The 16,952-nt window shown below is 36.0% G+C and overlaps 1 protein-coding gene across 1 annotated transcript in view; it reads right to left on the reverse strand.

The window, feature by feature from the left end:
* The window catches only part of rps6ka2 (ribosomal protein S6 kinase, polypeptide 2), a 92,584-nt gene extending 75,850 nt beyond the window's left edge, over nt 1–16,734 (reverse strand). The window contains exon 1 of the mRNA XM_056471453.1: nt 16,399–16,734. Within this exon, the coding sequence (XP_056327428.1) occupies nt 16,399–16,497 (99 nt within the window). The 5' untranslated portion in view covers nt 16,498–16,734. The remainder of the gene's footprint in view (nt 1–16,398) is intronic.
* Between the last annotated feature and the right edge of the window lie 218 nt (nt 16,735–16,952).

Below are 16,952 nucleotides of genomic sequence, written 5' to 3' on the forward strand. Positions count from 1 at the left end.
AGCAATTTTTATAAAAAAAAAAACATTTTAAGGTCAATATTATTAAATCCTTTAGGCTATATATATTTTTTCGATTGTCTACAGAACAAACCATTGTTATACAATGATTTGCCTAGCCATTGTTATACCCAACCCAGGCTCATTCTGAAAACGTAGTTCCATGGACGTTTCTGGAGACCGTGAAATACGTGCCGCGAGGTACGTATTTTTGCAGTTTTTGTTTTCGCGAGTGCGCAAGAGGTCGCTGTGCGTGCTTTTTCACATCTCGTACTTCTCTTGCGAGTGCCTTTCGCGCCTGCGCTGTTCTCATGTAAAACCCGGCAGAGGCCACTGTCGAACGACCGTCCGTCTGTCTGAATGACAGAATGATTGACCGTGCGACCGGCCCTCGGCTGACCCACCATCCTCCTTCTCTAAACCCAACCAATTTTACCAACTGACCCGCCCGCCAACTTACTTCCCTAAACCCAACCAACGATTTACAAAAGCCGTCCAGAAAAAGAAAAGCCCTCATCTGATTTTTTTTTTACCACGTTTTCAGATTTTACCACATTCTCACCCTGCTATGAACTTTATTTTTTGGATTTTGTTTTCTTTCCTGATTTCTAGAACTGCTCTTCCCCGGACTCGAACCCGGTCGTCGTCATCTTCAGCTCCACTCTGCGTCTTGAGTCCGTCGACGTACACGACGAGCTAACCGGAAAAGCTGGTTGCAGCGGGAAAGCCTTCCACACAGAGGTAAGCGGCCGGCTGGGTAAGCGCCAAAAGGAACAGCGTCACACCACCCCATAGCGTTCGCTTAAAAAACGAAACGCAGCCATACGTACCTCTGGCTACATAATTCGCGGTCTCCAGAAACGTCCACGGGATTACGTTTTTTTAATGAGCCTGGGTTGGTTATACCCTAACTTGCCTAGTTAACCTAATTAACCTAGTTAAAGGTGCAGTAGGTGATCTGCCAAAATGCTAACCGGTTAGCATAATATCTTTGAAACACAGTCCCTCCCCTGCTGTCCAAAGCTTTGCCTCCTGAAATCATGAACGCACACCTTAAAAATGACAGTAGACAACCCACTAGCTCATGTCGTTCGCCAGTTAAAAATTACTTTATAATACTAAAATTCAGAACAAAAAACTATTTTATCTAGCACATTTTTAGTTGTGTAGCAAGCAAAACTTGTCATAATGTGCAATATTTCATACATGCAAGTATTGCTGGTCTCACTCTCTCATGTGCTTTGTCCTAAAGCAACTACTGTATGCTTAGTGGTTGGCCGAAGGTGTGCAGGAATTACACTTATTACTACTAAGTCATGCTTACAATCTATTTCAGACCGAATATTCAAAGTAACATAGTAAAGAATATAGGTTACAGGTTTTCACTGTACAAAAATAAACCAATGTGAATTTAAAACAAACTTCATGGCAGTAAAGCAGGCTAGGCGGAATAGCGCTATTTACTTCTGTTTTGTTGTTAAACTAAATAAAAATCTACATTATTGATGCTGTAAAAGGTACTTTATGAAATTAAAAATAGTTATATCAATCTTTCGCCTGAAGATTGCAGTGGCTGACCAACACTACTGTGCTTATAACCTATTCGCAAAACAACACAATCTACATACCGTAAGCTCTGCGTGACTAAAAGAGTTTTAAAATAACATTACCTGTCTAAAAGAAATATTTTAGCCATAGTGTCATCCAGCGTGCAAAAGTAACTCCAATATTGATTCAGGATTTGAAAAAGTTTTGATTCAGCATTTGTTTTTACCGCGGTGACTGTCTCGTGTGCGCGTTCATGCAAACAGCGGATCTGCGTAAACAGAGGTGCGCAGTTGTACAAATTTACATTTGTTGACAGACAGTTCGGACTACTTATCAGAATTATGGGAATTGTCAGTCCGACAAATTTTAATTGGCTGAACATTTTCTTTAGTTTTAGGCCTAACCCAGAATATAAAAATACATACAAATATATTTATATCATTTACTTTAATGATTACTATTGGAATTTAAAGAGACTTTTAACCAGCACAACAAACAAGGTTTCTGAAGACAATCGCCTACTGCACTTTAAATTAGACTTTAAGTTGAATACTAGTATCTTGAAAAAATTCTAGTAAAATATTATGTTCTGTCATCATAAGCAAAGATAAAAGAAATCAGTTATTAGAAATTAGTTACTAAAACTATTATGTTTAGAAATGTGCTGAAAAAATCTGTCTGTTAAACAAAGAATTGGGGGAAAATATACAGGGGGCTAATACCTGCAGAAAGGATTTTTCTTCATTCATTAATTTTTCTTTGGCTTAGCCCCTTATTTATCAGGTGTCGTCACAGCGGAATGAACCGCCTACTGTTCCGACATATGATTTATGCAGCGGATGCCCTTCCAGCTGCAACCCAGTAATGGAAAACACCCATACTCTCTCACATTCACACACACACTCAGACACTACAGCCAATTTAGTTCATACAATTCACCTACAGTGTACCGTATGTCTTTGGACTGTGGGGGAAAGCAGAGCACCCGGACGAAACCCACACAAACACAAGGAGAACATGCAAGCTCCACATAGAAATGCCAACTGGCCCAGCTGGGACTCAAACCAGCAACCTTCTTGCTGTGAGGCGACAGTGCTAACCACTAAGCCACAGTGCCACCCTGCATATTTATAGTATATTTATTACAATTAGATAAATGTTTTTAAACATAAATAAATCTGCACATGCTATTCTTTGTGCTGCTCTTTTTATATATATTTTGGAATTAAAAGAAAAATCTAAATGCTTTCAGACTTGGAACAAGTAGAGGGAATGAATAACTATGCCTTTAAAACAGTAACGACTTTAAAGTGGAGATGTCATGGTTAAGCGTGATATGTTCCTATTTTCGAGTTAATATTTATGCTGAATAAAAAATGGTAGCTAAATATGTCAAAACTGTAGCTATATAATACAAGTAAACTATAAAACAAAATGCAGTACAAAATAAAGTATTCAAAATAAGGTAAGACACATGTAAAAAATATATGATATGTAAAAACAAAACCCTATTCTATTCTATATTACACTATACTATACTATACTGTACTACACTATATATATATATATATATATATATATATATACAGCTGAAGTCAGAATTATTAGCCCCCCTTTGAAATTTTTTCTTTTTAAAATATTTCCCAAATACTATATATAATACTATATTAAAATAAAAATAAAGTTCTATATTAATACATTCCATTTTAATGGATTTTAGAGTGTTGGCTCACAAAAAAATAAATCCAAATCATAAACATCTTATTTCCCCTCTTAACCGAGGGTGCCACGGTAGAATTTAAAGCCTGTGTTCTTGTTAACAGCATTATTGTAAAAAGCGCATGTATAAAAGAAAGACTGCTCTTAGCCTTAAACTCACAACAATCTTAACAGCTACCATCAATTTAATTTAAGTGCAAGGAAATGGTCTACAAAACGGTTATGACTTCGTCACCGTTAAAGAAAGAGAAAAAATCCACCTGTAAACAAACCAATCATGCTCTTCAATTTAGTTTTCAATTTTGGACTTAGAGAAAGATTTTTCCTTTGATTGCGGAAAAGCGGTGCCACTGCAATCATACGCAGATACATCAAGATTCATTACATTCTGTTCACCTAACTGTGCTTTAATGCAAACACTTGGGGTGAATTTAAGTGCCGTTTATGATAAGTCTCTTCCAAATGGAAGGCAGCATAATTATAGCCCTCTAAAATGAACATGTATAGAAGAATCAGATTTACTGCATCCAAAATTCAATATAACTTGAGAGAGTATTTCATTTTATTTGCTGGTTCGAATCCCAGCTGGACCAGTTGGCATTTCTGTGTGGAGTGTGTATGTTCTCCATGTGTTTGCATGGGTTTCCTCCGGGTAATGTGTTATTATTATTATTATTATTATTAATTATTATTATCATTATTATATTATTATTATTATTATTATTATTATCATTTATCAAGCACCTTAACCATTTTTTATTACAAATTTACATTGAAAACTACAAATTTCACCAAAAGATGACAAGTTTTCACTCTTGTTAACACTGAAGTACTGAAGAAAAAAAGGGGCTTCTGCCTGCCATAAATTTCAACTCATCCCCCTTGCCTCTTTTTTTTTTTTACTAATCCCGTAGCTATATAAACTGATGAATTTGTGATTGCCTCAGTCACCTTTAAATTGTACATTTCATAACGCCTCCACACTTCAGCTCCACTCCTCTCCGTCTGACTGATTTTTATAATATTTACATCTCAAGTTACAAGGAGCAATCTGACTCCTATATATTACAGTTTGCACTGCCTTCAACCCTGCTAACGTTATTTTCATTTAAAAATGTAACTTGCATGTGGCAATAATAACCATACAGTCATGCACAAAGATAATTAAAAACATTGATGGACAGCACTCGGTACATTCACTCACTGTAACTGCATATCAGGGTGACTGGCAGAGATAGATATTTTTATTAAATATTGAACAACATTAAGAAATACATTAAGGGATAATATCTATCTCCGAAATGAAACAAAAAATACTTTCGCCAGAAGAAAAAATATTATCAGACATACTGTGAAAATTTCCTTGCTCTGTTAAACATAATTTGGGAAATATTTAAAAAATAAAAAATTAATCAAAGGGGGGCTTATAATTCTGACTTCAACTGTATGTGTATATATTATAGGTGGGCATAGACAATTTTTTTTTTAATCTAGATTAATCTAGATTAATTTCGAAATTAATCTAGATTAATCTAGAATAAAATGGCTCAAGTTTTGACCTTAAAATGTTTTTAAAAAAATTAAAAACTGCTTTTATTCTAGCCAAAATAAAACAAATAAGACTTTAACCAGAAGAAAAAATATTATCAGACATACTGTGAAAATTTCCTTGCTCTGTTAAACATAATTTGGGAAATATTTTAAAAAGAAAAAAAAAAATCAAAGGGGGGCTACTAATTCTGACTTTAACTGTATATTGCAGCATATAAATTGATATTTCCGCACAGTCCTGAATATGTTTTATATGTTTAGTCCTGGATATGTTTTATATGTTAATTAAATGAACTACATTTCACTTTAAAATTGCTTAAACTTTTAAATGTACTTTATTATTTAATTTTTTAACATTAAAATTACAACATCTCCAGTACTTCTTTCCATGTACAGGTTTGACAAGATAAATTCTGGTGTGTGTGTGTGTGTGTGCTGTAGTAATTCCTTGCTGTGTGACAAGCACATGTGTCACAATATAATCTATACTAGTATCTTTGCAAATCTGACACGTGACGACTTGGAAACCATTACATAACCTGATATGGATACAGATCCGTTAGATCCCCGCATCAAAATAAATGGCTGGACTTCAGCTTAGTTCTGACTTCAGCTCTTGCATAAGTAGATTAGCCATATGATGAGTTCTTAATAAACTTATCATGCATCAAATTATAGATGAATCTGCACCTAAACCTGAGTTTTCTGTAGACTGATGAGAGCAGAACTAAACGGTTGTTCTTTAAAAATAAGCAATACAATCTTACTAGTGAGAATCGTACAATACATTGGGGGAAATAATTATTGAACACATCATCATTTTTTGCCAGAAAACATAATTTTAAAGGTGCTGTTGACTTGAAATTTTCAGCAGAAACAAACTTTGATCACAACCAAAGTTATATAAATACAAAAGAAAACAAATCTAATTTAATTTACTAATTAAGTTATGTGTAATAAAACGAAATTACACAGGAAAAGGGTATTGAACACATGAAGAAAGTGAGTTGTAGAAAAGCAGTGATACCCAGACAGCAGCTGAAATCTGTCAGTAGATATTGAGCAACCATCTGCCCTTTGTCATTGTAAATTAATATTTGCTGCTTCAGTCCAACATCTACATTATCAGGATGATGAAGATGAAGCCAGAGTGGATATTTCAGCAAGACAATGATCCAAAACACAGTCAAGGAAATTCTCAAAAGCTTTCAGAGAAAGAAAACCTGCTTGTAGAATGGCCCAACCAACCACCTGACTTGAATCCGATAGAAAATACAAAATAAAGTTTTGCAGATTTGATGGACGAGACCCAGAGAACATCAATATTTTTATACTTTGTTGGAGTCTCTTTTAAGCTGCCATCACCAAAAAAAGTCTTTTATATAAAGTATTAAATACATTTCAATGGATTAGTACTTTCTTGTGTCATTCCGTTGTTATTACACATAACAATTTTTCCATACGTTTTTGTTCTGCTATATTTTGTTTAAATGTTTGTATTGTTTGGGTTTTTACCAAAATCTGATTCAATACCATGTCAACAGCTCCTTTAGAATATTATTCCCAGGAAAAAAAACATTACGTGTTGAATATTCTTGCCCCCACTGTATACACTCTAAAGCCACTTTAGTAGGTACACCTGTCCAACTGCTCGTTAACGCAAATTTCTAATCAGCCAATCACATGACAACAACTCAATGTATTTAGTTATGTAGACATGGTCAAGATGATCTGCTGCAGTTCAAACCGAGCATCAGAATGGGAAGGAAGGTGAATTAAGTGACTTTATGTGGCTGGTCTGAGTATTTCGGAAACTGCTGATCTACTGGGGTTTACAGAGAATGGTTAGAAAAAGAGAAAATATCCAGTAAGCGGAAGTTCTGTGGGTGCAAATGTCTTGTTGATGCCAGAGGTCAGAGCATAATAGCATCTCTAAATGCGCAACACGTCCAACCTTGAGGCGGATGGGCTACAGCAGCAGAAGACCACAAAGGGTGCCACTCCTGTCAGCTAAGAACAGGAAACTGAGGCTACAATTCACACAGGCTCACCAAAATTAGACAGTAGGCGATTGGAGAAAAGTTGCCTGGTCTGATGAGTCGATTTCTACTGTGACATTCGGATAGTCTGGTCAGAATCTGGCATCAACAACATGCATGGATCCATTCTACCTTGTATCAACGGCTGGTGGAGGTGTAATGGTGTGGGGGATATTTTCTTGGCACACTTTGGGCCCATTAGCACCAATTGAGCATCGTATCAACGCCACAGCCTACCTGAGTATTGCTACTGACCATGTCCATCCTTATATGACCACAGTGTACCCACCTTCTGATGGCTACTTCCTGCAGGATAGTATGCCATGTCATAAAGCGCAAATCATCTCAGACTGCTTTCTTGAACATGACAATGACTTCACTGTACACAAATGGCCTCCACAGTCACCAGGTCTCAATCCAATAGAGCACCTTTGGGATGTGGTGGAATAGGAGCTTCACATCATGGACATCATGGATCATGGACAAGTCTGCAGCAACTTTGTGATGTTATCATGTCAATATGGACCAAAATCTCTGAGGAATATTTCCAGTACCTTGTTGAATCTATGCCACAAAGGATTTAGGCAGTTCTGAAGGCAAAAGGGGGTCCAACCAGGTAATAGTACGGTGTACCTAATAAAGTGGCCGGTAAGTGTATATAACTTTATATACATGATTTATATACACTTTATGATATATATATATATTACTTTAGAAACACTATGAAATACATTTCATATCTTCTAAATGTGAAACGAACACACTCACACACACTAGTCGTATACAGCTACTTCCATTTTTTTTTACCACTGAATTCCTCAGTTCAATCCACATTTTATAATAGCGTACTGTGTCTGTCACAAGCTCCAGTGATCTAATCCTTGCGGATCACTGTAGAACTACACACACACCACATTTAAGAACTGCATGTCCCAGCATGCACCTCGCACACACCCATTCCTGCTTTCGGCTGATTGCAACATACAGCTAAAGCTATTCATGGACTGATTCAAGCACTATACAAACAGCACATACACACACATCTGGGCTGAGTCTTGTTTATCTGTTTAGTGAACTTTACGATGCGTTTCCCTTGTCTTGTCTTGCCTTGTCTTGTCTGACCCTTGCTTTGTCTGTTTACATTGCTCACCACCAGGACTGACCATTCACCTGTTCTTCGACCACGACTCTGGATTCTATGTATGCATCTGTTTGACCCTGTTGCCTGCCTGACCATTCTTGTAATAAACCTGCATATGGATCCTCAGCTCAGTTGTCAGCGTCCATCACAAAACATTCTACATAAGAAATGGTTAGTGTTTTTTAAAATATATATTAACTCGAATGAAAGAAAAAATAAGTTATTTTCTTTTATAAATAATGCTCTAGAGGTAGTTTTCTCTCTCACATGTTGTTCTAAACCTGTAACCCTTCTTATTTCTTATTCTCTGCTTCAAACTCTCAGTCAGTCTGTGCTCTCTGTGGATACTAATTCACTGAAATTGAAGGTTTGATAAATTGTTTTGATGTTTTTGAAGCCGAAATAGTCTGATGGAAACCGCAGGAGGCACAACTGTAACTGAACCAGTTCCTGATTACTGAAGATTCTCTCAGGTGTCTCCTGGCATGAAATAAAATAACTAATCATGGCATAAACGCCTGTCTCCTGCAGATTTAGAAAAAAAAAAAAAACCTTCCTCAAGGACTCATGGGCTGAAAGCTGTTTTTATGGATGAAGACTAAATACGAGAGCAGGTTGCTGGACTGCTTTTAAGTTGAGCCTCTTTTAGTTGTACATAAAGACATTCAAGCATAAAAGTATGCGTACTGATATCTTAAAGGTACATTTTACAACCTAGATATTTCAAAAGTTATTCTCATCATTCATTCATTTATTTTCTTGTCGGCTTAGTCCTTTTATTAATCCGGGGTCGCCACAGCGGAATGAACCGCCAACTTATCCAGCACGTTTTTACACAGCGGATGCCCTTCCAGCTGCAACCCATCTCTGGGAAACATACACACACACACACACACACACATACACTACGGACAATTTAGCCTTCCCAATTCACCTGTACCGCATGTCTTTGGACTGTGGGGGAAACTGGAGCACCCGGAGGAAACCCACGCTAATGCAGAGAGAACATGCAAACTCCACACAGAAACGCCAACTGACCCAGCCGAGGCTCGAACCAGCGACCTTCTTGCTGTGAGGCGACAGCACTACCTACTGCGCCACTGCGTTGCCAAAAGCTATTCTAATTTATATAAACTTTATATATCTATATAAAGTTATTATTTTTATTTATTTATTTATTTATTTATTTATTCATTAATTTTCTTATTGGCTTAATCCCTTTATTAATCTGGGGTCGCCACAGCGGAATGAACCACCAACTTATCCAGCATATGTTTTACACAGCGCATGCCCTTCCAGATACAACCCATCACTGGGAAACATCCATACACACTAATTCACACACTCTCAGAAATAAAGGTACAGCAGCTGTCACTGGGGCAGTACCTTTTCAAAAGATACATATTTGTGCATTTTAGTGCCCAGATGTGCCTAAAAAGTACCTTTGAGGTACCATTATGGACCCTTCAGGGTCAACTATGTATCTTTAGAAAAGGGACTGCCCCAGTGACAGCTCCTGTACTTTTTTCTGAGAGTGTACTAGCAATTTAGCTTACCTAATTCACCTACTGTATAGCACGTTTTTGAACTCAGGAAACCGGAGCACCCGGAGGAAACCCACGCCAACACGGGGAGAACATGCAGACTGACCCAGCCTGGGCTGGAACCAGCGACCTTCTTGCTGTGAGGCTACCCACTGCGCCACCGTGATGCCCCATATTTATTTATTTTTATTTTAAATTGTTTTTACTAAAACTATTATTTACTGTGTTTACTATGTTTATATAAACATATATGTATGTTCTTTTTAATGTAAACTGTATAAATGCTTTGGCAGTACATTTGTAATGCTAATAAACCAATTATTGAATTGGTATTTAAATGATATTTAAATGAAGGTCATTCTGCTCACCAATGCTGCATTTATTTGATCAAAAATACATTAAAAACTGTTAAGTTGTGAAATATTATTTCGATATTAAGCAATTTATTTTTGATTGCATGTAGTCTCAAATTAATTTTTTTTCTGATTCAAAGCTGAATTTTCATCATCTTCACTCTCAGAAAAAAAAAATAAACAAAACAAAACTAAACAAGCAAAAAAAGAAACTACAAACTCTGTTTACTGGGTCAGTACCTAGATATTAAATGTTTATATATATATATATATATATATATATATATATATATATATATATATATATATATATATATATATATATATATATATATATATATATATACAGGTTCTTAAAGGTACATAATAATACCTAAAAAATAAAAATGTGGTACAAAGTGTACTAATGAGTACTAATGTCCACCTGTGTGGTACAAACTACCTTTTGAAAAGATACAGATTTTGCACCTTTAATTCTGAGTGTGTTCAGTGTCACATGATCCATCAGAAATCATGATTGTATGATGATTTGCTGTTCTGTTATGATCAGTTATTAGTTATTGGAACAAAATCACTTGTAATGATTCTTACAATTCTCAGTGCAGAAATGTTTTTTCTTGCTTCATAGTATTTCTTTTAGAATAAAATATATAAAAAAGAATGATCAAAATAATAGCTTTCATTTACAATTTTTTTTACATGATAAAAGTATTTACTCTTTCATTCTTGAACAATTTATTGAGATGAATAAGAGTAAATTCATTTTTAACAGTACTTTTAAATTACACAGTTTACATTTTAACAACAACAACAACAATAATATTAATAAATAGGGGTGGTGCTGTGGAGCAGTGGGTAGCGCTGTCGCCTCACAGCAAGAAGGTTGCTGTTTCGAGCTCTGGCTGGGTCAGTTGGCAAATATTTCTTGAGCAGATCATGATAGTACAATATTTAAAGGATTATATGCACTGAAGACTAATCATACTTAAAAGTACATTTTAAACCCCAAGAATTATTACAATTTTTAACAACATTCAATGAAATAACAGTTATTTAATAGTTTTTAATACAGTTTTTACTGTATTTTATATTAAATAAATGTAGCATTTATAAGCAGAATAAGCTTATTATATTAGCATTAAAAATCGTACTGATTCCAAACTTTTGACTGGCAGTATACTGTATATAAAGCTGATACACATGAACACACATGTTGGTATTGTTGGTTTGCGAGGACCCTCCATATCGCATATTGTGCTTTATACAGTTGTAAAAACTTATCATATGACCCTACTCCTAAATTCAACATAGGCTCATTCTGAAAATGTAGCCCTATACACATTTCTGGAGATCGTGAATTATGTAGCCAGAGGTATGTATGGCTGCATTTTGTCTTTAAAACAAACGCTACAAGGTGGTATGAGAAATGTGAGATCTCAAAAATTATAAACAGCGGCCTCTGGTGGATTCACGAAAACAAAAACTGTAAAAAAACGTAGCTACTGGGAAGTATTTGGCACTCTCCAGAAATGTATATAGGGCTACATTTTCAAAATGAGCCTGGGTTGCCTAAATTCAACCCCTCACAGCAGGGATCACCAAACTTGTTCCTGGAGGGCCGGTGTCCTACAGATTTTATCTCTAACCCTAATCAAACACACCCGAACAAGGTAATCAAGGTCTTACTAGGTATACAAGTTGGAGCTAAACCATGCAGGGACACCGGCCCTCCTGGGCAGAGATTGGTGATCCCTGCCTTACAGGAAACCTGTGGCAAAATTTGAATGTGATAAGACCGCATTATGATTTTTTAAGGGTTTTGAATTACAAGGACACAAGGCATGTCCTCATAAATCAATAAAGTACAACTAGGTCATACCCATGTGATTATACAAACGTATGTCCTTGCAAACCACCAAAACCAGCACACACACACATACACACACACACACACAAATATATGAGTATATTTTTTTTCCTCATCTGATGTATATATGGCATCATACCAACCAAACACTAGAATTATATTAATAAAGTGAGCTCATTCATAAATCAAAAACCACTACACTAAAAACCAACTGGACTTTCGATATCTCACATTTTGATGAGTCACATTGGTAGTTGTTTATAATGACATCACACAGACAGACATCCTTTCTCCTCGCAGCGTGCAATGTTGATTACAGATCTCACATTTAATTAAACCTGTCTGCTTATCATTTTACCTCCACATGATTGCTTTTGTCAAACCTGATGACTTCAAAGCTGTAATCTTAGTGATGCTGGGCCTGTGCTAGCACTAACTAAATTACTCTAGCCATTTCATTTCCCGGCCTGTGTTATATGCTGACTACGCCTATATCACTAGAGTTGAAATAATATGAGCTCTCCCAGTCTTTATCTGCAGTAAAGGTTACCAAGACCTTCTCAAAACTCAAAATAATGTTAAAAAAAACTGCCATTTCAAAGCTTTGGTTACTACATATTACATATCACAAAAAAAAAAAATTGTACAGTGTACTCTGTAAAAAATAAAAATACATATATATATATATATATATATATATATATATATATATATATATATATATATATATATATATTTTTTTTTTTTTTTTTTTTTTTTAACAGCTTTACTGTGTATATAGCCTATTTACATAAACACACATGTTTATGAGGACCCTCAGCAGCGCATAATGTATTTTATACAGTAAAAAAACACAAAAAAAAAACTGGCATTTCAGAGCTGTGGTCAGGGGCGTCTCTAGACCCAATTTACTGGGGCACGTGCCCCAGTAAAAATCTCCAGTGCCCCATTAAATGCATTGAGATATGATTTACTTCATATGCAAGTGTATTTATTAAGAGTGGTAATTCCGAAATAAAGACGGTTATTCTCTATTTGCAACCGAACCAACGCTGGTGAAAGCAATGTAATCAAAAAGCAAACTGATGCATCTCCATTGTTTTCCAGTTACATTTAACTGGAAAGATGATTTTAAGATGATTTATAAGAATAATTGTATAATAATAAGAATACTTTTATTTATAATAAATATAATTTATATATATATATATATATATATATATATATATATATATATATATATATATATATATACTTTTTTAAATTATTATTATTAAATTGAAAGGGGGGGGGGGAATTGGGGGAGGAGGTACGTGCCCCAGTAGAGCTTTATGTCTAGCAACGCCCCTGGCTGTGGTTATTACAATTCACAAAAATTGTAAACAGTGTACACTGTAAAAATAATCTATTAATTAACAGTTTTCCTATTATGGGAACCTGATCTCTGCTCTGTCGATTTTTAATGTTTAAAATTCAACAGTTTGACAGTGACTTTTATTGACATTTTAGTAGTTTAAAATAATTTAATGTATAAGAAATAATATATAGAGAAATAAGTCAGTAAAATAAAAGAAATTGTACTGGCAGCTTATTACAAGGTTTTTGTAGTGTAATATCAACCCAGGCTCATTGTGAAAATGTAGCCCTATAAACAACGTAGGTCCTAGTATGCTAAAGTTTTTTTTGCAGTTTTTGTTTTCGTGAAACCACCAGAGGCTGCTGTGTACGCTTTTTGAGATGTCAAATTTCTCTCGTGAGTGCCATTCGCTCCTGCTCTTCTTGCGTAAATCCACCAGAGGCCGCTGTCGACTGACTGACCGACTGAATGACTGACCGACCGACCGACTGATATACCCACCCACCTCCTTCCCTAAACACAACCGATAGTGTTTTAAAAAGCACCGATTGACCCGCCCACCCACTTCCCTCAACCCAACCGATAGTGTTTTCAAAAGCTATCCAGAAAAAGAAAAGCCCTCACTTTAGACTTCTAAACATGTAGAAACTGGACTGATACACACACACACACACACGCACGCACACACACACACACCACACACACACACACACACACACACACACACACACACACACACACACACACACACACACACACACACACACCTTTTAACACACTAATTCTCTGAAATCTAGTTAACCTCACCTAATCCTCAAACATTAAATCATAGACAGGACAACTACATAGGACAACTACAAAAATAGTTGCACTAGATTGCTATTTTTACATTGTAGACAAAGGACTGTCCCGCCGCCCTCAACCAGTGTGTGTGTGGGGGGGGGTTTGCCGCCCTCGCTATTATGCCGCCCTAGGCAGTCGCCTATGTCGCCTCTATGGACGCGCTGGCCCTGTGTCTACCTCAATGAGAAATGTTTACCTGTACAGTATTTATACACTGTAAAACCCAACAGTCAACTTTATCAAATGAGACGAGTTTAGTTAACTCAAAATTGACTGAAAGTTAATTCTACTCATTTGAAAAGAGTTTTGAACTCAGTGTTAAAGGTAATGAGTTAATTAAATACCTCATTACTTCAACTTAAATTGAGTAAGTTTACAGTAGTCATATAGGTTTTTTTGAACTTAAATGCTTTGTAGCAATCGGTTCCCTCAAACAGTTTGAGTTGCCTCAGCTCATTGGGTTTTACAGTAGTCAGTTGGTTTGAGTTCTCTTCATTCATTGGGTTTTACTGTGCTCAAATTGCTTCGTTAGCTCAAATGGATTAAGCTCACAGCACAATACTCATTAGGATTTTTTTTTCAGATGTAAAACACAATATTTATGAGTGTTTTAAGTTGTAAATTGGTCAGATTTGACCCGAATATGACAGGAAGGTAAAATAAATGTTTAATTTCAAGAAATCTGAATAAGTCAAGTGGTTGCATACATTTGAAATTCTGCATTCATGTACATTGTCTGGTTATTTCTGCACATGCAATCAAAGTTAATGTATGCTATTAGACATGAGCAGTTGTGACAACTTCTAGTGGAAAAAATGTTTTGAGGCAACCTTTATTTTTAAGCGTGTGTGCAGATTTGCAGTTTAGAATAAAGACTTTAAAATATTGATCAAAATGAATATTATGAACATGGAAGGTCACGAACTTTGCAGAGTAAAAACTAAGCAGAATACAGTATAGATTTCCAATATTTCAGTTGTGCAATTGAACATACTATGACCTATGATTTAAATAGGCTGAATCTAGATTTTTGTTGGCTTCATGCTGACTCAAAAACAATTTTCCAATAGTGAAAAAACCTACTAAATGTCGAACACCACATGGTTTGTCATAGCCTAAAGGTTTAATACAGATAAACACACTTCAACTCAGTGCGCAGAAATCAGAGACATCAAACAAAAAGTTGGGTCCATTTTATTATCAAATGGACATAAAAACAGGGACACAGATGCTTCACAGAATGCAACTGTTTTGAGAGCTCGGCTGTTAATACTGAGAGACAGGTATGTCAGGTTCGATCACTGTTGCCAGCAGACATTTTGAAGGTTCAGCAAAAACAACACAGGACAGAATGATGAAGAGTGCACAGCTGTTTGAAAACACCAGGACACGGTTATCTCTCTCTCTCTCTCTATCTATCTATCTATCTATCTATCTATCTATCTATCTATCTATCTATCTATCTATCTATCTATCTATCTATCTATCTATCTATTAAATCCAGAGTAAAATATTAATGCTAGGGTTGTCATTTTCATTCATCCATTAATTTTTCTTCTGCTTAATCCCTTTATTTATCAGGGGTTGCCACAGCGGAAACAACAGCCAACTTATCCAACATATGTTTTACACAACGGATACCCTTCCAGCTGCAACCCAGTACTGGGAATACAGACATTTTGTAAAATGTTTTTGATTGAATTTATTCGAATCTGACAGAATATGTGAAATAAAACTCACAATAAAAAATATATATTTTAACAATTATTTTAGTTTTTTTATTACTGTAAAATGTACTTGTGGTGGGAATAGCATGCAATTGATTTCTGAAAACTGTAGGCAATATTTCATTTCATTTACGATTAATATTGTGTAAAAGAGTGATGTCCAAACGAAATTAAACACCATAAAGAGTAAATACAGCATAAACCTTTGTTTCTACAATAGTTTTTTTAAGCGGTGTAAGTTTACAGTAAAAAGTATCCCAAAAGCTACATAAAGAGATTGAATATTATTGAAACATCACATGTACTGAAACTAATTTAAAATGTAAGGAAAGTACTCCCTTTGAAACCCCCTACAACTTTGTTTACAAGAGCAAACATCCCAATGCAAATACACATATGATGGATAAAAAAATGTTGAAATCCTATCCTATCATAGGAAATTCCAACAGGAACATTCATACAGTAAACTGCCTGTTTTGACTTGTTTAGGTTTGCAAACCAAAGCATATGATAGATGTAATGGAACGTACAACGCATGCTTGATGTAAATACCAAAACAAAAGCGTTGAAAATGGATCTGAGGCAACGCTGACATAGACCGACATTACATCGAAAGGATCAGATTCCGACATGGTTTACGCACACTTCACAGCAATATCCCAAGACATGAGACACACATGCTGGCACACGAGAAAAATGAAGTGACACCCACCTCCAGTTTGCATAGACTCGAGCTTTTGGACCGCGACTTTCTGCGAAGGTAGACGGAAAACCATCTTCTAACGGTAAATTTGCGCATGTTCGTATCCATAGTCCCGTTTCGCCAGCTACAGTATAGTCAAATGACAATTTATCTGTCCAGCTTGTAAATCCAGATCAGCACAACAGTGGGGATTTGCAGTCGCCTCCCCTCCACTAATCCATAATGCTCACTTATGAGGGGGTGAGTCCATGACCGAGCCAAGCATGCAGGTTCGGGGACGTTTGCTGACGCTGACCGTCCCACACGCGCGCGCGGGTTCGTTCGGTTGTGGCGCGGCAGAGATGACGGGAGCTGTCTTTTCAGAACCACCTTCACACTTACGCCGTAGTGAAGAACCCTCCCCAATGACTGAGCTCCTTAAAGCTGAAGTGTGTGTGTGTGTGTTGATTCTCAGCTTTTGTGAACAGGTTTACTGTGTTTATGTGAAATGTGATACCGTTACTAACTGGTAGGCTAACGGAAAAATCAACTGAAAGGAAATATTAATCAGAAAATAAGTAATC

Source organism: Danio aesculapii, chromosome 13 (assembly GCF_903798145.1).
Source record: "Danio aesculapii chromosome 13, fDanAes4.1, whole genome shotgun sequence".
Classification (NCBI taxonomy): Eukaryota; Metazoa; Chordata; class Actinopteri; order Cypriniformes; family Danionidae; genus Danio; species Danio aesculapii.